A 23,245-nucleotide genomic window follows, 5' to 3' on the forward strand; every position below is an offset into this window, starting at 1 on the left:
GAGGCGACCTGGAGTCTGATAGCCCTCTGAAAGCAGTGTGTCAGAATCTTTGCTGATATGTGGGAAATTTTCTTTTATAATATTCTCTAGTATGGCTTCCATTCCTCTGGGGCATTCTTCTTCCCCTTCTGGAATTCCTATAACTTGTATGTTGGAACGCTTCATAAAGTCCCATAATTCTGACAGTGAACATTCTGCTTTCTCTCTCTTCTTTTCTGCCTCTTTTACTATCTGAGTTATCTCAAGAACTTTGTCTTCTACCTCAGAAATTCTTTCTTCTGCATGGTCTAACCTGTTGCTAATACTTTCCATTGCATCTTTAAGTTCCCTGATTGACTGTTTCATTTCCTTCAGCTCTGCTATATCCTTTTTATATTCTTCAGATCGTTCATCTCTTATTTGATTCTGTTTTTGGATTTCCTTTTGGTTATTTTCCACTTTATTAGCAGTTTCCTTCATTGTTTCCATCATTTCTTTCATTGTTTTCAACATCTGTATTCTAAATTCCCTTTCTGTCATTCCTAACATTTCTTTATAGGTGGAATCCTCTGTAGTAGCTACCTCATGGTCCCTTGGAGGGGTTGTTCTGGACTGGTTCTTCATGTTGCCTGGAGTTTTCTGCTGATTCTTCCTCATGAGTGATTTCTTTTATCTGTTTCCTTGCCCTAATTTCCCTTTCACTTCCTCTTGCTCTTTAATTTCTCGTGCCTGTGGACTAAGGGTTACAGGACCAGAAGGGTGAGAAGGTTGAAGAGCAAAAAAGGGATGAAAGAAAGGAGGACCGAGTGATAAGAAAAAAAAGGAAAAATAGAAAAAGGAGAGGGGGTGGGTAAAAGGAATATTGACAAAAAGAAGAGAGGCAGCCCCAGTCAAACTGCAACCAAAAAATAGCCGGGCGTTGTGGCGGGCGCCTGTAGTCCCAGCTGCTTGGGAGGCTGAGGCAAGAGAATCACGTAAGCCCAGGAGCTGGACGTTGCTGTGAGCTGTGTGATGCCACGGCACTCTACGAGGGCAGTAAAGTGAGACTCTGTCTCTACAAAAAAAAAAAAAAAAAAGAAGAGAGGCACAGAAAGAGGGAGACAGAGCAATATAGGTGGACGGTAGGGTACCTTGACACAACCTTAATAAAACCCCACTTTCTGGGGGTGCACAGTTGGGTGGTTCCCTTGAGGTCAGCAGCTCTTTGCTAACCTGATCAGACACAGTACCCCACCTCCACCAAGTAGAGAGGAAAGACAAAAATGCTATAAATCAAAGCAAAACAAGCAAACAGAAAACTTTACGGGATAAAATTGGGTGGAAAACCAAATAATAGCGGTGGAAACACAAGCAAAAATGAAGTTCTAATTATTGGAAAAGGCAGCAATGGGAAATTATAATTAAACTAGAAAAACTGAGAAAGAAAAAGGATCTGTATGGAAAAGGTTGAGCTTAAAAAACAAAACAACATCAACAACATCAAAATAAACAAAAACAAACAAACAAACAAAAAAAAGCACAACCAAAACCAAAGCAGTATGTATATGTTATTGAATATTGTCTGGGCAACACGTGGTCTTCTGGGGTATGAGATGTTAATCACAGTTCTGATACGACTGGAGGCTGCTGATTTCTCAAACCCCAGCAGGTAGACACCCTAAATCTCTCTTCAGCCCACTTAAAAGGCACTTTGAACTTGTTCACTTGCTGAGCAGAAGCTTTCCCAGGAAAGTGCTTGTCGCTGGAATCACTGCTGAAGTGGCTGTCCACTTACCCAGTGTGCCAAAACTGGTCTCACTCTGCCCCTGAGGGTTAGGGCTGCAAGGCGGCTCAGAACCCGCCCTTAGGCTACTTGGTTGCTGGGTTACCAGCTCCCACCCGATTCTAGCTTTGCGACCCTGAGGGTGGAGCTTGCTGGGGCAGATCGCTCACAATGGCTCCCTGTGATCCACATCCAAACACTAGTAGCTCCATCTGGCTCAGCGGCTCAGACTGGGGCCCTAGAAAACGGCCAAAGTTCTCCGCACTCCCGCTCAGGCTCTCCCCAAGGCAGTTCAACTGAGTACCGTGTCCAAAGACACCAAAACAGTTCACAGTTAAGGCCTTTCTGGTTTGCAGTCTCGCTGCTACTGAACTTACAGTTGTGGGCGGGTTTAGACGGATTGAACACACGCGACCACTTGCCAGTTTTCCACTGTTTAAGTCCTCCTCTTGGGGTCCGGAAGTCTCTCGCTGACTCCCTGTGTCCTTGCAGGGGTGATGATAGGCAGATCCCACCAGCCAGAGATACCTGGAGTCCTATCTCCCCAGACTCACAGTCCCCAGATGCAAGGAAGCTGTTACTCGGCTGCCATTTTGCTACGCCTCCCCCATCTTTATCATTTTTCAAGTACATTTTTCTCTCTCTTTTTCCACTCCTTTCCTTCTGGAACTTTCTTTATATGTAAGTTTGTGCACTTTGGTATCACAGAAGTCTCTCAGGTTCTGCACTTTTAAGAATCTTATTCTGTCCTCCCCCTCAAAGAGGATAATGTCAATCTCTCTGTATTTAGGTCAAGGACTGTTTACCAATATTCTCTTTTGGATGAGATGTTCCTCCCATAGTTTTCCTATAAATTTTAAGGTGGCTTTCTTTTTTTTTTCTTTTTTTAGTATATTTATAATACCTGATTTGATGTTTTTGTCTAGTGACCCTAATGCACGTGCTTCTCTGGGGACAGTTTCCACTGTGTGTGTCTATGTGTGTGTGTTTTTGTGTTTTCCTAAATTGCTGTTGCATAGTGTTGTTTGCTTTTTTCTCTTGAGTGGGAACCATTTTCCTTTTCCTTCTGGTCATAAGTACCCTTTGAAAAACAGAGATCTACACATGAAAGCTATAACCCAGTTACAACCTAACAATAGGGGGAAGTGGGAAAGGGAGGGGAGGGAGGGGGTGGTGGGTTGAGGGAAGGGGATCGTTGGGATCATACCTGTGGTGCATCTCACAGGGGTATTTGCGAAACTTGGTAAATGTAGAATGTAAATATTTTGGCACAGTAACTCAGATAATGCCAGGAAGGCTATGTTAACCATTGTGATGAAAATGTGTCAAATGGTCTATGAAGCGAGTGTATGATGCCCCATGATCATATCAGTGTATACAGTTATGATTTAATAAAAAAAAAGAAGTAAGAAAGTTTACAGCAGCTCAATTCACAATCCTCAAGACATGGAAGCAACCCAAGTGCCCCTCAGCTTATGACTGGATTTACACCCTCTGGCATATGTATGGAGTACTATACAGCTATAAAAGGGATGGAGGGGGGAGACAAGATGGCGGACTGAAGCCAGCTTTGAACAAAGGCTCCCGTCCAGAAGGAGAGTTAAGGGACAGGAATTTAGTAAGTATCCTGGTGGACTTGAGCCTCACCAAGAGAGAAGGTTGAAGAACGCACATCAACACCGCTGAGGCAAGTTGTGATCACAAGGACGCAAACAAAAGGTACAAAATCCACCACCAAGCGGACGGGAGTCCCCCTCCCCCATGAGACCGGCTCAAGAGCCCCACAATTAAACAAGCGGGCAGAAAGTAAAGGCCCTCCCACAACACTCCACGGGAGAGACCTTCTAAAAACTGGACCTACCTCCCCTACTGGGGTGTCGTGGCGTTCTCCTGCCAGGCATAAAACTGAATAAAACTTTGGGAATCCTTCGCCGGCAACCCTCCCGGCGCTCCCCTCCCGCCCACTGAGGTCTGCAGGCCTGTCCCACAGGAGTTCGGATCCTTGGGTGATTTCTCAAGGGGAGTGGACAGTCCCCGAGTTGCGACTGGTCAGCATTGACTCTGAGGCGCACGAGTGAGGAGAGGGCGCCGGGCTGAGGGGGAGTCACGCCTCGCGGCACTTCCCTGTGGTGCAGTGCAGCAACCCTCCCCGGGCAACATTACGGGGCACAAGACTAAACAAGACTCTAGCCTCCCCGCTGAGAGCTGACAACCCCTACTCTCACTCGGGGTCTGAGGGCCTATCCCCCAGGAGTTCGGATCCTTGGGTGTTTTCTCAAGGGGAGTGCACAGTGCCTGAGCTGCGTCAGGTCAGCGCTGACTCTGGGACACGTGAGCGAGGAGAGGGCACTCTGCTGAGGGGAAATCAAGCCTTGGCGGCACTTCCCTGCGGTGCAGTGCAGGAGCCCTCCCCGGGCCATAGTACTGCGTAAAACTGAATGAAACTCTAGCTTCCCCCCCCCCTCCCAATCGGGGTCTGGGGGCCCATCGCCCAAGAGTTCTGATTCTCGGGGGATCTCTTGAGGGGTGTGGACCCAGCACAAACTGCAGCCGCTCAGTGCTGACTCTGGGGCACGGGAAAGAGGAGACAAGGGTCGCCTGAGTGCCCACACCAGAGCAGCAGTTCCCTGGAGGTAGATCAACAGCCGTTTTTTCTTTAACGGCAGAACGCTCACTTCTGGATATTCTGAGGCCACACCCCCTGTCTCCCTGGGCAACCAGAGGAGGCCACCGGTGAGCGGGGGATTTCCTGACACGGCTCAAAAACCTGGGAAGCTTCCAGGGCGGGGCCGACCCAGAGAGGTGTTCGGACGCAAATCTCCAGCAGCAAAGACGTTTGAACTCAAAACAGCCCATCTTCTGTAGGCGACGACAGGAACAGAGACAGAACCCTGCAAAGTTGTCTGTTCTGTTCTGTTCTGTTAGCAGCATCCACCATGGACGGGGCTAAGCCTGAGTGAACACCTCCTTCCCATCACCTGCATCAAACACTCAAAGATGTCAGGCCCCATCTCCTCCTGCTAGATAGCGGCAGTCTGCGGGGGCCTGGCAGACTTCCTTGCGATTCAGGCAGGTGCAAACCCCTGGAGTGTCTGTTCACTGCAGGCAACTGGGTTAGCCATCTGCAGACATACCAGTGACTGGGTCCGACGGAGGGGCAAAGTGGGGAAGGAGACATCAACCTTCCTAGACTGCTCTGTTTGCTGGGTGGCTCCTCCTGACTCCACGCTGCACTGGGGTGAGCCGTGTCAGAGGAGTCACCAGGCCCCTGTGATCCAGTTCCCAGAGAACTCTTGAACTCTCCCACCCGAGACAGGTGCCGATTGAGACAGTTGATTTGGACCTTTTGAACTGGGCTAATAGACTGAGGACTTTTCAGGCGGTGCCCTGGGTGTGCGATTGTAGGAAGGTTTGATTCTCCTTTTCCAACTGGGGCCAGAGGTGGGCAGGCGGGGTGACTTAATTGCTGATTTTTCCACACAGCTGAGACTTCAAGCCAGAGTAGAAGTTGCAATAGGATCGAACAGAAACCAGCTGAAAACAAGACAGAACCACTTTGCTCCACCACACCAGCCCAGTTTCTCAGGCCACAACACTGTACAGGCCCTCGATAAAACCCCAGGGGAAAAACCAAAGGGAGTAAAATAACCATGGGGCGGAGTCAGCAGAAAACTCTGGTAACATGAATAACCAGAATAGATCAACCCCCCCCAAGAAAAGATACGGCAGATGTGATTGAAGATCCCATTCATAAACAACTGGCTGAGATGTCAGAAATCGAATTCGGAATTTGGTTTGCAGACAAGATTAATAAAATGGAATTAGGAATTCAAGGAGAAATTCAAAAATTGTCTCAAGAATTTAACGAATTTAAAGACAAAACCACCAAAGACTTAGACACACTGAAGCAAGAACTTACAGCCCTCAAAGATATGAAAAATACAGTAGAATCCCTCAGCAACAGAATGGAGCAAGCAGAAGAAAGGATTTCTGACATTGAAGATAAAGTCTTCGAACGCTCCCAATCTCTCAAAGAGGAAGAGAAATGGAGAGCAAAAACGGATCACTCACTCAGAGAACTCTCAGATAATTCGAAAAAAAGCAACATAAGAATTATAGGAATTTCCGAGAACGATGAAGTGGCCTCCGAAGGCACAGAGGCCCTTCTGCATGAAATAATGAAAGAAAATTTTCCAGACATGCCTAAAGAATCTGAAATTCAGATAGCAGACAGCTTCAGAACCCCAGCACGATTCAACCCCAATAAGTCATCCCCCAGACATATCATAATTAGCTTCACTAAAGTTAACATGAAAGAGAAGATTCTCAAAGCAGCCCGGCGAAAGAAAACTATAACGTACAAAGGTAAGAATATTAGAATAACTGCAGATCTCTCTGCTGAAACTTTTCAAGCCAGAAGAGGGTGGTCATCAACTTTTAATCTCCTAAAGCAAAAAAACTTTCAACCCAGGATCTTGTAATCCAGCTAAACTGAGTTTCATCTATGATGGAGAAATTAAATACTTCAATGACATTCATATGTTGAAAAAATTTGCCATAAGTAAACCAGCTCTTCAGGATGTTCTCAGACCTGCTCTCAGACCTCCACAATGACCAACCCAATCCTATACCACAAAACTAAACTCACTCAGAAACTTCGGATCAAACTCCAACTTCCACACTGGCAAAAGGATTAAAAATGTCCACTGGACCTTTGAAAAACTCGATACCCAAAATTCCACCAGACTTATCAATACTCTCCATCAATGTGAATGGCTTAAACTGTCCTCTAAAGAGGCATAGGTTAGCTGACTGGATACAAAAACTCAAGCCAGATACTTGTTGCATACAAGAGTCACATCTCAACTTACAAGACAAATACAGACTCAGGGTGAAAGGATGGGTCATCCATATTTCAGGCAAATGGTAATCAGAAAAAAGCAGGTGTTGCAATTTTATTTGCAGATACAGTAGGCTTTAAACCATCAAAAGTAAGGAAGGACAAGAATGGTCACTTCATATTTGTTAAGGGTAATACTCAATATGATGAGATCTCAATTATTAATATCTATGCACCCAACCAGAATGCACCTCAATTTATAAGAGAAACTCTAACAGACATGAGTAACTTGATTTCCTCCAGCTCCATAATCATCGGAGATTTCAACACTCCCTTGGCAGTGTTGGATCGATCCTCCAGCAAGAAGCTGAGCAAAGAAATCTTAGATTTAAACCTAACCATCCAATATTTAGATTTAGCAGACATCTACAGAACATTTCATCCCAACAAAACTGAATACACATACTTCTCATCAGCCCACGGAACTTACTCCAAAATTGACCACATTTTAGGTCACAAGTCTAACCTCAGTAAATTTAAAGGAATAGAAATTATTCCATGCATCTTCTCGGACCATCATGGAATAAAACTTGAATTGAGTAACAACAGGAATCTGCATACTCATACAAAAACATGGAAGTTAAATAACCTTATGATGAATGATAGCTGGGTCAGAGATGAGATTAAGAAAGAAATCGCCAATTTTTTGGAACAAAAAGACAATGAAGACACAAACTATCAGAACCTCTGGGACACTGCAAAGGCAGTTCTAAGAGGGAAATTTATAGCACTGCAAGCCTTCCTCAAGAGAACGGAAAGAGAGGAAGTTAACAACTTAATGGGACATCTCACGCAACGGGAAAAGGAAGAACATTCCAACCCCAAACCCAGTAGAAGAAAAGAAATAACCAAAATTAGAGCAGAATTAAATGAAATTGAAAACAAAAGAATAATACAACAGATCAATAAATCAAAAAGCTGGTTTTTTGAAAAGGTCAATAAAATAGATAAACCTCTGGCCAACCTAATCAGGAAAAAAAGAGTAAAATCTCTAATATCATCAATCAGAAACAACAAAGACGAAATAACCACAGACTCATCAGAAATCCAAAAAATCCTTAATGAACATTACAAGAAACTTTATTCTCAGAAATATGAAAATCTGAAGGAAATAGACCGATACTTGGAAGCACGCCACCTTCCAAGACTTAACCAGAATCAAGTGGAAATGTTGAACAGACCCATATCAAGTTCAGAAATAGCATCAACTATACAAAACCTCCCTAAAAAGAAAAGCCCGGGACCAGATGTTTTCACGTCAGAATTCTACCAAACCTTTAAAGAGGAATTAGTACCTATATTACTCAACCTGTTCCAAAATGTAGAAAAAGAAGGAAGACTACCCAACACGTTCTATGAAGCAAACATCACCCTGATCCCCAAACCAGGAAAAGACCCAACAAGAAAAGAAAATTATAGACCAATATCACTAATGAATATAGATGCAAAAATATTCAACAAGATCCTAACAAACAGAATCCAGCAACACATCAAACAAATTATACATCATGACCAAGTTGGTTTTATCCCAGGGTCTCAAGGCTGGTTCAATATACGTAAATCTATAAATGTAATTCAGCACATAAACAAATTAAAAAACAAAGACCATATGATTCTCTCAATTGATGCAGAAAAAGCTTTTGATAATATCCAGCATCCCTTCATGATCAGAACACTCAAGGAAATTGGTCTAGAAGGGACTTTTCTTAAACTGATAGAGGCTATCCACAGCCAATATCATATTGAATGGAGTTAAATTGGAATCATTTCCACTCAGATCAGGAACCAGACAAGGCTGCCCATTGTCTCCATTGCTTTTCAACATTGTAATGGAAGTTTTAGCCACCGCAATTAGGGAAGAAAAGGCGATCAAGGGTATCCATATAGGGTCAGAAGAGATCAAACTCTCGCTCTTCGCAGATGACATGATTGTGTATCTGGAAAACACTAGGGACTCTACTACAAAACTCCTAGAAGTGATCAAGGAATACAGCAGCGTCTCGGGTTACAAAATCAACATTCATAAATCGGTAGCCTTTACATATACCAACAACAGTCAAATTGAAAAAGCAGTTAAGGACTCTATCCCATTCACAGTAGTGCCAAAGAAGATGAAATATTTGGGAATTTACCTAACAAAAGACGTGAAAGATCTCTATAAAGAGAACTATGAAACTCTAAGAAAAGAAATAGCTGAAAATGTTAACAAATGGAAAAACATACCATGCTCATGGCTGGGAAGAATCAACATTATCAAAATGTCCATACTACCCAAAGCAATATATAATTTCAATGCACTCCCTATTAAAGCTCCACTGTCATATTTTAAAGATCTTGAAAAAACATTACTTCGTTTTATATGGAATCAGAAAAAACCTCGAATAGCCAAGACATTACTCAGAAATAAAAACAAAACAGGAGGAATCACACTACCAGACCTCAGACTTTACTACAAATCGATAGTGATGAAAACAGCATGGTATTGGCACAAAAACACAGAAGTAGATATCTGGAACAGAATAGAGAACCAAGAGATGAATCCAGCTACTTACCACTATTTGATTTTTGACGAGCCAATTAAAAACATTCAGTGGGGAAAAGATTCCCTATTTAACAAATGGTGCTGGCTGAACTGGCTGGCAACCTGCAGAAGACTGAAATTGGACCCACACCTTTCACCATTAACTAAGATAGACTCTCATTGGATTAAAGATTTAAACTTAAGACATGAATCTATAAAAATACTAGAGGAAAGTGCAGGGAAAACCCTTGAAGAAATTGGTCTGGGTGAGTATTTCATGAGGAGAACCCCCCGGGCAATTGAAGCAGCTTCAAAAATACACTACTGGCACTTGATCAAACTAAAAAGCTTCTGCACAGCTAAGAACACAGTAAGCAGAGCAAGCAGACAGCCCTCAGAATGGGAGAAGATATTTGCAGGGTATATCTCTGACAAAGGTTTAATAACCAGAATCCACAGAGAACTCAAACGCATCAGCAAGAAAAAAACAAGGGATCCCATCGCAGGCTGGGCAAGGGATTTGAAGAGAAACTTCTCTGAAGAAGACAGGCGCACGGCCTTCAGACATATGAAAAAATGCTCATCATCTTTAATCATCAGAGAAATGCAAATCAAAACTACTTTGAGATATCATCTAACTCCAATGAGACTAGCCTATATCACAAAATCTCAAGACCAGAGATGTTGGCGTGGATGCGGAGAAAAGGGAACACTTCTGAACTGCTGGTGAGAATGCAAATTAATACATTCCTTTTGGAAAGATATATGGAGAACACTCAGAGATCTAAAAATAGATCTGCCATTCAATCCTGTAATTCCTCTGCTGGGCATATACCCAGAAGACCAAAAATCACAACATAACAAAGATATTTGTACCGGAATGTTTATTGCAGCCCAATTCATAATAGCTAAGTCATGGAAAAAGCCCAAGTGCCCATCGATCCACGAATGGATTAATAAATTGTGGTATATGTATACCATGGAATACTATGCAGCCTTAAAGAAAGATGGAGACTTTACCTCTTTCATGTTTACATGGATGGAGCTGGAACATATTCTTCTTAGTAAAGTATCCCAAGAATGGAAGAAAAAGTACCCAATGTACACAGCCCTACTATGAAACTAATTTGGGACTCTCACATGAAAGCTATAACCCAGCTACAACTTAACAATAGGGGGAAGTGGGAAAGGGAGGGGGTGGGTAGAGGGAGGGGGATCGGTGGGATCACACCTGTGGTGCATATTACAGGGGTATTTGCGAAACTTGGTAAATGTAGAATGTAAATGTTTTGGCACAGTAACTGAGATAACGCTGGAAAGGCTATGTTAACCACTGTGATAAAAATGTGTCAAATGGTTTATGAAGCGAGTGTATGATGCCCCATGATCATATCAATGTATACAGTTATGATTTAATGAAAAAAAAAATAAATAAAAAATAAAAAGTCAAATTTTAATTCCCCATAACTATCTCATACTTTGAGCTAAAAAAACAAAAGCTATTGTAAACATCGTCTAATAGAATCTTCCAGGACACATTACTTACACAAAAACCTGGGAAATATGAATTGGACTATACACAGACTTTGCCTCCACTTTTCTAAGTATTTATTTACAGGCAGCAAGCAACATTATCCAAAGAATTAGGTATTCCACAGAAATTGTCTCTCAAATCTTTGACCCTAAAATTTTTTGTTACTAGTTTTTTGTCTTGTAACTTACCAAGAGGTTGATCTTCTGATTCCACAAATGGTCATACTGTGAACCATTCAATTGCTGAACTTACAAGGATTTTCTCTCCCAAACCTAGATTAACTAAATATGAAACATTAACTAGTTAATTCTACATGGTTGCAAATATGATGGAATTAATTAGCTAAGAGAAATTGCACCTAAATCAAATGCTTTACAAAGAAACTAACCTGAGGTACTTTAAAGATGGTTTCAAATTGTTTGACTTTCTTCTGATTCACTGTGTGGTCTGTGCCCCCTCCACGTGAATCTGAGCCGGCTCTGTAATTGCCTGGTCAAAGAATATGAGGACAGTGACGCTGTGAGTTGATGGGCCCAGGCTTCAAAGAACTGCAGATTCCTCTTATCTTTTAGAACCCTGCTGCCATGCTGAGAGCAACCCCAAGAAGTCCTGTATGGAAGAATGCCATGTATGGAACTCGCCAGCCATTGAGGGAGCCTTGTCGGAAGTGAACTGTCCAGACATCCCAGTTAACACCTCTATCAGAGACAAGATGTTCTTGCTAAGACCTTCCCTAAGTAGTTTTGTGATCAGAATAAATGTAACTGCTTTAAGCTACTAGCTTTTGGTACGGTTTGTTATATAGAGACAGGACCATTCCAAATACTACATGCCCTAATCATAAACTGATTTCTCAAAAGTAAGGCCTGACCCAGACCTATCCCACTGCCTCAAAGCTGGGTTAATCAGATCTAGTATTTGTATGATTCAAAAGGCCACAGAGGTCAGAAACAAACAAACAGAAACAACCAGGCACCTGGAAACTCTTCACTGCTTCTTTATTAGGATGCACCCAAGGTACACAACCTCTCACACATCTGTGAAAGGGGAAGTTACATTTCTTTTGGGGGAGCACCTTCATTTTTGTTTCTGTTACCACTCTGAAGAAAGTAAATCATTTCCAAAGAAAAACATTTCAGATTCCAAGTGTTTAAGACTCAGCTTGCATTTTGTTGTGTTTGAAAAGGAAGTGGCATGTTTTAGCCGGAGCTGGAAGATCGTTTTGTGGCGTTTTAAGTTAGATGTGGATTAGAAGTCTTCAACGTCTGGTCAAACCAGTCTATAATTTTCATATGCAACTTTTCATATCAAAAATGTTTCATTTTTACCTCTAGTCACAAACAGATGCTGTTTAAAAAAACACACACGCACAGCTAAATTTAAAACCAATCATGAACAACATTACTAACAGGAAAATGAACTTTTGCTGCCCTCTCCTGCTAAAACAATGAAATGCTAAAATACCAAAGGATTTATGAAGCTAAAGCGAAATCCTCAAATCAAAAGCAATGGACATGTCATTCTCATTATACTTCGATCAGAAATCAGACAACAACCAGAAAATGTCTTGGTAAGGTAATATTTATATTTGAAAGTTCCCCATTATACATGAGGTTTGGATTACAACTTATTTACAGTGAGTGATTTCAAAAAAAAAGGAAAGAAAGTAAAAAAGGAAGGGAGGCAGGAAGAGAGGGAGGAAGAGAGGGAGGGCTGACAGAGAAGAAAAGAGAAAGGAGAAAGAGGAAAGAAAGGGAACGCAGGGAGGAAAGGGAGGGAGGGAAGAAAAGGAAACCTACATTCACAGACACCATAATGTGGGATGTGTAGTTCCAAGAGAGAGACTACCGCAGCTATCGTGCACAAGAAGCAGCACAAATTAACATTCCACTAGATCAAAATCTGCTCAACTTTCTCTCAAGATGCACAATCCTTCTTTTAGATTTTCAAAATTAAATCCAGAGGAATACAAAATGCATTGCCAATATACCTACTACAAAAATCCTTTGCGGCTCATTCCTTAACTCCACTCAGAGAAGCAGCTGAGCCAGAATACAAAAATAAAAATATTGATGTGCAAATAAAACATCAGTGATCATGTCTGATGCCACCCTTTTACTACAGGTGACTGTTACTTTGTGATAACATTGGTAATAGCATCAAAAGAGAGAATCTCTTCATTTTCTGGGCCAGGTCAGTGCCTCCAATTAAAGGGAAAAAACAAACAGGAAAAAAAAAAACCCCAAAACTCAGCACTTACGTACATACATCCCTTTCCCACCCCACCCCACCCCATCCCCACAAAAAAATAAAAAAGCTTTTAAAGCTCTAAATATACTTTTTTTTTCCTTTCCATAGTGTGATTGAGCCTAGGGCTATACGTTTAAGTATAGCAAGTGCAATTACAAGCAATTCCTGGCTCTGCACCCTGGACTGTCCCACGCATAGGAGGAGGTACAAAATAAATTAAACTCTTTCACTTAGGCCACCAAGCCCAAGACAAAGGAGCGTAACCCTGCTTGTGAGTATCCAGCGGCATCAAGGGTATTATTTATTTCTTACTTTTTTTATTTTTTCTTTTCTTTTATAAAAAAGTCAGATGTTAGGGAGAGCAAAATACAATAAAATTTAAAAGGACAAAAAACTAAACACGGAAGGAAACCAACCAGGGACACGTGCACAGTGAGAAAGAGGAATGCATGCTTGATTCAAAGTATGAGAGGGGTCAACTCACTCACATGGTGGTTCTAGGCCCACAGCCTAAGGCCTCAGCATCATTCTAAACCACAGGGTTGTGTATATTTTTTTCTTTCCAAAAACACTCTTAATCCTATCCCCGAAACCAATATGGTAGGGATAAGGTTGGAGTGATCATCACTCACTAACTATAATATTTGCTATTTTAAAAATATATTTATATATAGTTCTGGAAATTATGAAGCAAACAAAATATAACACAAAGATGCTTTTGTCACAATTAACTCAAGTTGCAGCAACAGCAGAAGTGTGGGAAGGGACAAAAAGAGGGTTGCTGCAAATGCAGCCAGTACATCCTTAAATACGTCACATAGTGCAACCTCATAGATTACCTCAGTCACTCTGCACCACTGCACACATGACAGATGTCACATTGTCAGTCTCGGTTAAAAAAAGCGTTTCTTCTCAGAAGTTGCCCTACGAATTTTAGACACATAGCTGTAATTGCTTCTCAATATGTCTAAAATTTGCTTTATTCTCCTCAGTTTGGAATGATCAACATTCAAAATTTACATTAAGGATATCTGTGTAGTTTCACCTTAACTCTGAGGACAGGGTAAGGTGTAAAAAATGAACCTGGCCTTTCTCCTTTCAAATGACTGACTGCATCTCATTCTAACAGGCAGAGATTCTTCATAAACCTGTGATCTCAATGTCCTTTATCTAAGAAGATGAATTCATGGCAAAAAGTTGATACTATCAAAAGTAAATGTACTGCAGCGTCAAAACTAAAAAGCTAAAATCAAAAGGGCTAAAGAAGAATATTTGCTACAAATTTATTTTTTACCATTAGTATTGAACTTGCACCTTTATTCCAACACTTTTAAAGTAAGTTGTTTTGTCTTTGTAGCCTCTGCCAACTTTACATTGAATTCCCACTAATTCTTTTAAAAAAAAAAAAAATCTATTAACTCCATTGAACCATGTTGTGTTTGGTGCTGCATATGATCTTTTTACTGATGTTTCTTTTTAGGAATTAACTATGCCAACCTTTGTTTTTGTTTTGTTTTTTTTCCTACAACATGACCAAGATGACAAAATCCATAATTAGCTGACTCTTCCATATACACTGTGACCTGGATAATCCTGAAACACTTCTTGGGGGAGAAAGGTCAGTGGCTTCCCCCCCACTTTTTTCTTGAAAACAATAAAACTGCTTATTCTACTTTATATTTAAATGAAAGGAAAAACATACAAGCCCATATTTATATTGTGTCTAGGAAAAGCAACAGTTCGTATGTTCCTGTTTGCTACCATCACAGTTCAATACATGAACACAGATTCAGCTCCACACCATGAACACTGCTGGAAGTGATGGCCAGGGTCATCAACTCACAGCTGCCATGTCCATAATAAGCAAAAACATCCTGGAAGCAAATCCCCAGACACATACGTTTCAGTACATAACAAGGCAGCTCCATCAGGGAAGTACATATTGTACACAGTTTGAACAGCAGTTTACCTATTAACCTAAGACTCTTCTTTTAAATACAAAGCAGACAGCCAATAAGATATACACAGCCCTAGATTTTGTTTTGTTTTTTCTTAAACAATTTGGTCACGATGCACCTTTGATATAAAAGCATTTTTAAACTTTATTATTAATACTCAGGACATTAGGAATTTCCAGATTTTTTTCAGTAGCATTTCAGAACCACTTTTGGTAACAAATACAGTAGTTAGGAATACGCATCCACTTTAGAATGCATAATAATGTTATCCTGAATCCTTTCTGGCTAAAAACAGGGTTGGCGCTGTGATGAGATACTGAACGAGAATCTACAAAAAACACTGAACAGGTTTGTTTTTTCCCAGAGGCTACATCCTCTTTTGCTGGAATACTTTATAAATACATATTAAAAAGTAAGGCAACAACTCCAAACAGTCCAAGCTGTTTGCTCTTCTTTTCCCAATTAGATTCACAATCCTGGTGATCAATTTCATGGTTGTATTATTAAGTGTTTGTTTTTCCTATTTCAAATGATCCAAAAGGATGTTTTTCTGACATTTCTAAAACATCTCTGGTGTGTGTCCAATGATGTATGCAACTGATACTGGTCAGGGACTGAAGCCTGTGATGTCCCAGTGTCTGCTTTCAAAGGATTCAAGACTTTGATTTGGATTCACCATAAACTGACGTATGAATCCAAATCTCCCTTCCCTACTACGTTTATCATCCCTTCCGTTTTTACTCCTAATTTTAAAACTAAAGGAGTACCAGGCCTACCTGGTTACTGGAAAGATGTTCACCCCAGTAAACAAAACTTTTATCAGGGACCTTTATAATAATTCATGGCCCCGTTTCACATGAACATTCAACTCAGGAAGATGTGCAAAAGGAAAAGATGTCAAATTACAGTCACGTTATCCAGAGGAGGATGTTATACAAACTTATAAGGAAATGACAGTCTTTTTTTCTCCCTTTACTATAAATACATTTAACAGCTTAGCAGAAAGACAAGCTAAATTTAAGATTGTTCACATTTGAAAATTGTAACAGACTCTCTGCTAGGGATAAATAAGGAACTCCCCGTAATGGAATTTTAACACAGCATTTTCATCAACAGATCTCTTTTGATCGCTTTTTTTAAAAGAGGGTTAGAACAATGATTATGTTTGCAAAGTTCTGAGAAGTCCATCTACTGTCCAAACTTTGGATTGAAGTCCTTATTTTTTTTCCTTTACTTAGAGACAGGTATATACAGTGCTGTTGTAATAATGAAACAAATGTGAAATCTACTGTAAAGTTGCACAATACAGAAAACTGTTGCTCCATCTTCTACTACATAATGTGTGACTCCACAGGTTAGTAATGTTGTTCTCATTATTTCTGTTAAGTTGGAATTATGCCATCACGTCTAAGACCTCTCTTTAACTCCAGATCCTCCAATTTTTTCCACAATTCTTCACGCTCCTTTTCTTTCTTTTTCTCACTGAGGAAGAAATAGAATACAATGTAAACAACTCAGAAGGTTTAAAGATATTATCCAGCAAGTAATGCCCTTTAACCTAGTTTTGCCTCGGTATGTTTTAAAAGGTTCTTGAAAAAAATGTTGACATTAAGCTTGTGGGTTCTTTTTGCTTTTCCTCTCCCATGATTTCATTTTTTTTGACTCATAAAAACACAAAAGTAGTATTAATGAAGAGTAAGACATGACCAAAATATTTTAAGATTTCACATTAATACCAATTTACATGTAGCTTGCTATAGAAAAACAACTTTAAAATTACAGAGAAACAAAAGTCAGAGATGATTTATATGTACCAGATATCCTAACACCAAAGGCACATTAGAAATTTTTATTTGGGGCCTAGTTAGAATCTAATTTTTCTTTCTCTCTCAATAGTTTCTCAAAAAGAAAGCTGGAGATGACATTGATACAGAGAATGTAGCAAGTCCAGAAAATACAATCTATTTTTCCTGCCTCATGTAAATTTAAACACTTTAGTGGTTAAAAATAAAGTAAAAACTTGAGATTTCAGGCCTGGTGCAGTGGCTCACTCCTGAAATCCTAGCATTCTGCGAGGCTGAAGCAGGAGGATCACTTGAGCCCAGAGTTTGAGGTTGCAGTGGGCTAAGACTATACCACTGTACTCCAGCCTGGGACAGAGCAAGAGCTTGTCTCAAAACCACCACCCCCATCAAACAAAACAACAACAAAAAACCCATACAACTTGTGATTTCAGTTTTAATTAATGATCTGGACAGAACTTTATTGATATTATTATCATTATGTTTTAATATTTTTTTTTTTGAGACAGAGTCTCAAGCTGTGGCCGGCGCCCTAACCACTGTGCTATGAGCGCTGAGCCATATGTTTTAATTTTTTAATATGCCAAGCCTTCAAATTTCATTCAGTACCATTTTCTTCAGACTTCTGTATTTTACTGTTTGTAAAAACTTTCCTCTAAATCTGATTATCTAAAATAGGGTCAACAAAATTTATTTTGCTAAGGACATTTTTAAATTTAGCTTATTTAAAAAAAGAAAAAAGAAAGGATGTTTTAACATCAAACAAGTAGATGCAAGAAAGGAATACTTTCTTAGAAGTTAAATGAGTTCACATTTATAAAAATGTTTCAGTGCACTACCCCTGATTTTTTCACGTTGGAGTGAAATCAGTAAAAAGCAGATGTAGGTTAATATTTCTGAATCTAGGAATTCAGATAATTCCCGAAAATGGAGACTCTGCTATCTTATGTTCCTCACACTGCCTCACTTAGTAAGGATTTAACTTGAGCCACATAACAATTTTTACTCAGGAAAATCCACATGACTTAAATCAATCATATAATTCCAGTATCTTTTTTTAATGTTGTCATCAATGTTTTTTAAAGGTATATTAATATCTAGAGCAGTAGAAATCAATCTTCATCCTCACCCCAAATCTCTAAAAAACTTAAAATAAATTTATATTCTCATTCCACTAGACTGTTTTTTTTGTTTGTTTGTTTTTAGAGACAGAGTCTCACTTTGTCGTCCTCGGTAGAGGGCTGTGGCGTCACAGCTCACAGCAACCTCCAATTCCTGGGCTTAGGCGATTCTCTTGACTTAGCTTCCCGAGTAGCTGGGACTACAGGCACCTACCAGAACGCCCGGATATTTTTTTGTTGCAGTTTGGCCAGAGGCCGGGTTCAAACCCACCACTCTCGGTATACGGGCTGGTGCCCTACTCAATGAGCCACAGGTGCCGCCCACATTCCAGAATTTTAATGGAATGATGAACTGTATAATATGTCAATTAATATTGTGGTAATGCAGTGCTTGTTTGTGATAATTAGTTTCAGTTACCTCAAATATAATCTGTACAATATGAATTTCAGTAAGCTTAACAGTTTTTATGCAAGTACCCTTTTTGGTAATTTTGACCTCAAAAAATTTCATTTACAAGGCACGGGGGCAAGATTAGATAATACTCTAATCATTATGAATTTCAAATTCTTTTTTTTTTTAGAGGTGGGACTGAGAAATCTGTTTATTTTATTTATTTATTTTTTTATTGTTGGGGATTCATTGAGGGTACAATAAGCCAGGTTACACTGATTGCAATTGTTAGGTAAAGTCCCTTTTGCAATCATGTGAATTTCAAATTCTTAACAATTCTTTTTTTTTTTGGCTGGGGCTGGGTTTGAACCCGCCACCTCCGGCATATGGGACCGGCACTCCACCCCTTTGAGCCACAGGCACCGCCCCTGAATTTCAAATTCTTAACATAAGGAAGTTGTTTGTAAATTACCACTTTTTGTTTCTTGGTACAGTCTAAACAAATGTTAGCATAGAACATTCATCTGAGTATATAAAAATCAATTCTATAGATCCTGCTGAGTGCCAGTGCATATAAACTTTTTATTTGGAAGGAGAAGGGCTTGAGACCTTTACTCAACCAAATAGCAGCTCAGCAAGTTCAAGTTCACAATGCCCTAATTTCCAGTCTAACTAAGTGCTGACGTCACTACAACACTCCTCATCGTGTTACTGAAGTGTTTCATTCATTCATGTCAAGAGTTTTATGCCAATCAATGCAATTTGTCCTGTGGGGCTTTTTTTTCCCAGATGAGCTTTATGCTAAGTTATCACATAGCTTTCATAATGACAATTTTATCTTCAAGAATTGTAAATATTGCTGTTATAGTTACTGTCATCTCCGTTCTTTCCCACTTCTCTCTCTCCATGTAGGTGGCAATTTTAAAACTTAATCACAATGTCACACTGGGGATATTGTCAAATTCTCTAATTGCAATTTTATATAGCACCAATGTTGGCATATGTATCTTACAGTGTTAAATACTTATTCCACCCACCATTTTCAGATTTGCAATACTTAAAAATTTGATCTGAATTGAAATGATTAACTTCTTGTCATCCAAAATTGTAATCCTCTGTTCAGTTCTTCTGACAGTACAAAATAAATCTCTTCATTCTCTTTTCCTATTCCCACATCTATGAAGAAACCAGTTTTCATCTGTCAGTATAACCTTCTATTGCTCCTTTGACAAAGTATTACCCTTGCTTTAAAAAAAATTCTTGTTTCGAGGCTGGGCGTGGTGGCTCACTCCTGTAATCCTAGCACTCTGGGAGGCCCAGGCAGGTGGATTGCCTGAGCTCAGGAGTTTGAGAACAGCCTGAGCAAGAGCAAGACCCCGTCTCTAAAAAATAGCTGGGTGCTGTGGTGGGTGTTTGTAGTCACAGCTACTGTAGAGGCTGAGACAAGAGGATTGCTTGAGCCTAAGAGCTTGAAGTTGCTGTCAGCTATGATGCCACAGCACTCTACCAAGGGTGACAAAGTAAGATTCTTCTCAAAAAAAAAAGAAAAAAGAAAATCCTTCTCTCATTAGCAAAGTCCACTCATTATAAATCATTTTAATGTGCCAGAATATGAGCATCACCTTCACAGTTTTGTTTCTTCCTGGTATTTTAGGTTATAAATAATCAAAGAAGTTTTATTAGTGACGTTGTCTAAATATAAAACAAGTGATTTGAGTATTTTATAAATAAGGTCTTCGATATTCTTTTTTTTTTTTTTTCTTGAGACAGAGCCTCAAGCTATTGCCCTGGGTAGAATGCCATAACATCACAGCTCACAGCAACCTCCAACTCATGGGCTCAAGTGATTCTCCTGCCTCTGCCTTCCAAGTAGCTGGGACTACAGGCGCCTGCTCAACACCTGGCTAATTTTTGGTTGCAGCCGTCATTGTTGTTTGGCGGGCCCCAAGCTGGATTCGAACCCGCCAGCTCAGGTGTATGTGGCTGGTGCCTTAGCTGCTTGAGCCACAGGTGTGGAGCCGGTCTTCAATGTTCTTGATGGGCAGTTATGGGCACAATGCAGGAGGTATATGGCACACCTCCTGGGGACAGGACACAACTACAACAGGGATGCTATCTAACAAATGCAAAAATTGTAACCTAATTCTTTGCACCCTCAAATTAACCTGAAATTAAAAAACAAAAATTCTTGATAGGCCCTCAATGATTCCCCCTGCCAAAAAAAATTCTTGATGGGATTGTACAGATTTAATCCTTGTTCAACTAGGATAACAATGAGTTTCCAGTTGCTCTAAACGAGAGGATCTTGGGGCGGCACCTGTGGCTTGGTGGGTAGGGTACCAGCCCCTCATACCAAGGGTGGAGGGTTTGAACCCGGCCCCAGCCAAATTGCAACAAAAAATAGCCGGGCATTGTGGTGGGCACCTATGGTCCCAAGCTACTCGGGAGGCTCAGGCAAGAGAATCACCTAAGTCCAGGAGTTGGAGGTTGCTATGAGCTGTGATGCTATGGCACTCTACCGAGGATGGTAAAGTGAGACTCTGTCTCAAATAAATAAATAAATAAATAATAATAATAGAAAAAATAAAAGAGAGGATCTTATGCACAATGCTCGCTTAACATATACCTGGTGCATCACAGTATTAAAATGTGCTCTTGGCACTTTTTAAATAATATTTTTTAAAGATTTTAATTTAAGCTTGGGGTAAGAAGGGTTATTATAAATTTAATGATTTGCAACAACTGCTAATATAGTTGATTAAAAGTTGTTCAAATTTTGAGTGTAGCATGTCATGCTCCATAATTGATATTTATCTCAATATTCTGGTACAAAAATCTCAGCCTATCTACGACTAAACACCTGCCATATTCCACAATTACACGCTTTTCATAAAGCACGTCTTTGGTAACTTAAATAAATAAATCACTGCAAAGGTCCTTTTCCCTCTGCCACCGACACTTTCTCTTCATTGCTTTTTATTAGTAAAATGAAAGTGACACATTAAAAAGTAGGTAAAGCAAAGAAGCAAGGGAACCGCTGCTGGCTCTGCTCCGGAGGTCCACCCCGGTCCTGGGTATGAGCGCTTGTGCACACCTCTGGAATCCTCGAAAGCCCACGGTTTTATGATGTTCAAAGCCGACATTTGCTTTTGGGTGATCAAAGCAAAACCAGAGGCTCAACTCCTAAGAGCCTGCTCAGCTTTCCTTAATCTCTCCATGTCCTTCCTTTAGAGAGTGGACACACTGGACAGGACGTAACAAAACTGAAACATCATGTAAATGAAATCGAGACAGGCTTTCCCAGGCCCACACGGCATTTACTATAAACAGGCCCAAGGTTTTTGTTCCCTTATGTTCTTACACACTTCGAGATTTGTATAATACCAGACCATTAACATTTACGTTCTGTTCACTGTTCTTTAAGTTGCGATGAATTTGCTGGGTGTTAGTAAGCTCTGGGCCAAAGACCTAGACAAATGGTACCTTAGGCCTCTTCCTGCTAGGGTGAAATACAAGATCAACCCAATTCTAGCTCAAGGAAGTTCCAAGTGGGAGTCAATCCAGAAAGCAAACTACCTGCTGGTTGGTCCCCTTACATGGGCCTGGTACAGTTATATGCCAGGCTCTTACCCCTGAGGCAGAACTGAACTATATTAAAGGGAGGGAGGAAAGTAGTCTTTATCAAAATGACCCTATCACAAAGCTTTGTTACCCAATGGCCACTAATAAAAACACCACTAATGAGTGTGCAAAAATGAACCTATTAATACAGTCATCGGGTGCATGATGATGATTTCGGTCAACAACCGACCACATATACATTGGCGGTCCCACAAGACTGTGACAGAACTAAAAAGTCCCTATCACCTGATAGATTTGTTACCGCTCCCTGCAGTGCTGGGTGCAGTGACATGCTACACAGGTTTGTAGCCTGGGAGCAACAGGCCGCCCACACGGCCCAGGTGTGCAGCGGGCTGTGCGTGGAGGTTTGTGTAAGTGCCCCCTGTGAGGTTCTGCAATGACAAAATTGCTAAAACACGTTTTTCAGAATGCGTCCGCATCATTAAGCCATGCATGACTGTAAACAAAATTGGGCTACTTATGATTCGAGGTACAACAAGCCAACTTCAGCAAAGAGCAAGGAAAGAATTCAATAGTTTTATGCACAGCTGACAAAAAAGCTTTAAAAAGTTACCGCTGACGATCTGACTTGTATGTGGCTGTCAGCTCGTCAAACATGGTGCTGTTCATTTCCATGAATGCCTTCAGCACGTTGTACACTAGCGCCACGATAGCCCTGTGAGGCACAGGAGAAAGGGACATGTTAGTCTTACCCAACAGGATGCTGAACGAAGAAGCAAAAGCCCAATTCTGTCTGAATGAGTTCCTTGTAACTATCACTTTTTAGTTGGAACAGCTGGAAATAACCTACAGTTCATTTTCACAGCAAAAGATTTACTCTTTACTGCTCAAGGCCAGATGTCTTTCTGAGGGGTGGTAGAATGAGAAAAAAAAAAAATCTAATTTTTCCCTCTACTAATTATTGGTACCTAGAATAGACCTGACTGTAGGCACTTGATAACTTCATTTAATAAACAGGCAAGTATAAAAATAAAACTACTTTACCCTAAAATAAGCACCCATGGTAAAAGCAACCTTAGAATTTGCCTGGAATTGCAAAGTAATAATATACATAAATGTTATATGCTTATACCAATATTATGTGAAGGCTTGGTGCCTGTAGCTCAGTGGCTAGGGCACCAGCCACATATACTAGAGCTGGTGGGTTCGAACCCACCCCTGGCCTGCTAAACAACAATGATAACTACAACCAAAAATAGCTAGGCATTGTGGCGGGCGCCTGTCATCCCAGCTACTTGGAAGGCTAAGGCAAGAGAATCACTTAAGCCCAAGAGTTTGAGGTTGCTGTGAGCTGTGACGCCACAGCACTCTACCAAGGGTGATAAAGTGAGACTCTGCCTCAAAAAAAAAAACAAAACAAAACATATATATATATAAAATATGAA

The 23,245-nt window shown here is 40.5% G+C and overlaps 1 protein-coding gene across 3 annotated transcripts in view; it reads right to left on the minus strand.

The window, feature by feature from the left end:
• Positions 1-15,023: 15,023 nt before the first annotated feature.
• The window catches only part of PPP2R5E (protein phosphatase 2 regulatory subunit B'epsilon), a 196,575-nt gene continuing 188,353 nt past the window's right edge, over positions 15,024-23,245 (minus strand). For 2 of the 3 annotated variants that reach the window (XM_053601811.1, XM_053601810.1), the window contains exons 13-14: positions 22,414-22,515; positions 15,024-16,386 (exon numbers count right to left, since the gene is read on the minus strand). In XM_053601811.1, the coding sequence (XP_053457786.1) occupies positions 16,287-16,386; positions 22,414-22,515 (202 nt within the window). In that variant the 3' untranslated portion in view covers positions 15,024-16,286. The remainder of the gene's footprint in view (positions 16,387-22,413; positions 22,516-23,245) is intronic. The other variant, XM_053601812.1, reaches the window with a different exon arrangement.

Source organism: Nycticebus coucang, chromosome 9 (genome assembly GCF_027406575.1).
Source record: "Nycticebus coucang isolate mNycCou1 chromosome 9, mNycCou1.pri, whole genome shotgun sequence".
NCBI classification, from domain to species: Eukaryota; Metazoa; Chordata; class Mammalia; order Primates; family Lorisidae; genus Nycticebus; species Nycticebus coucang.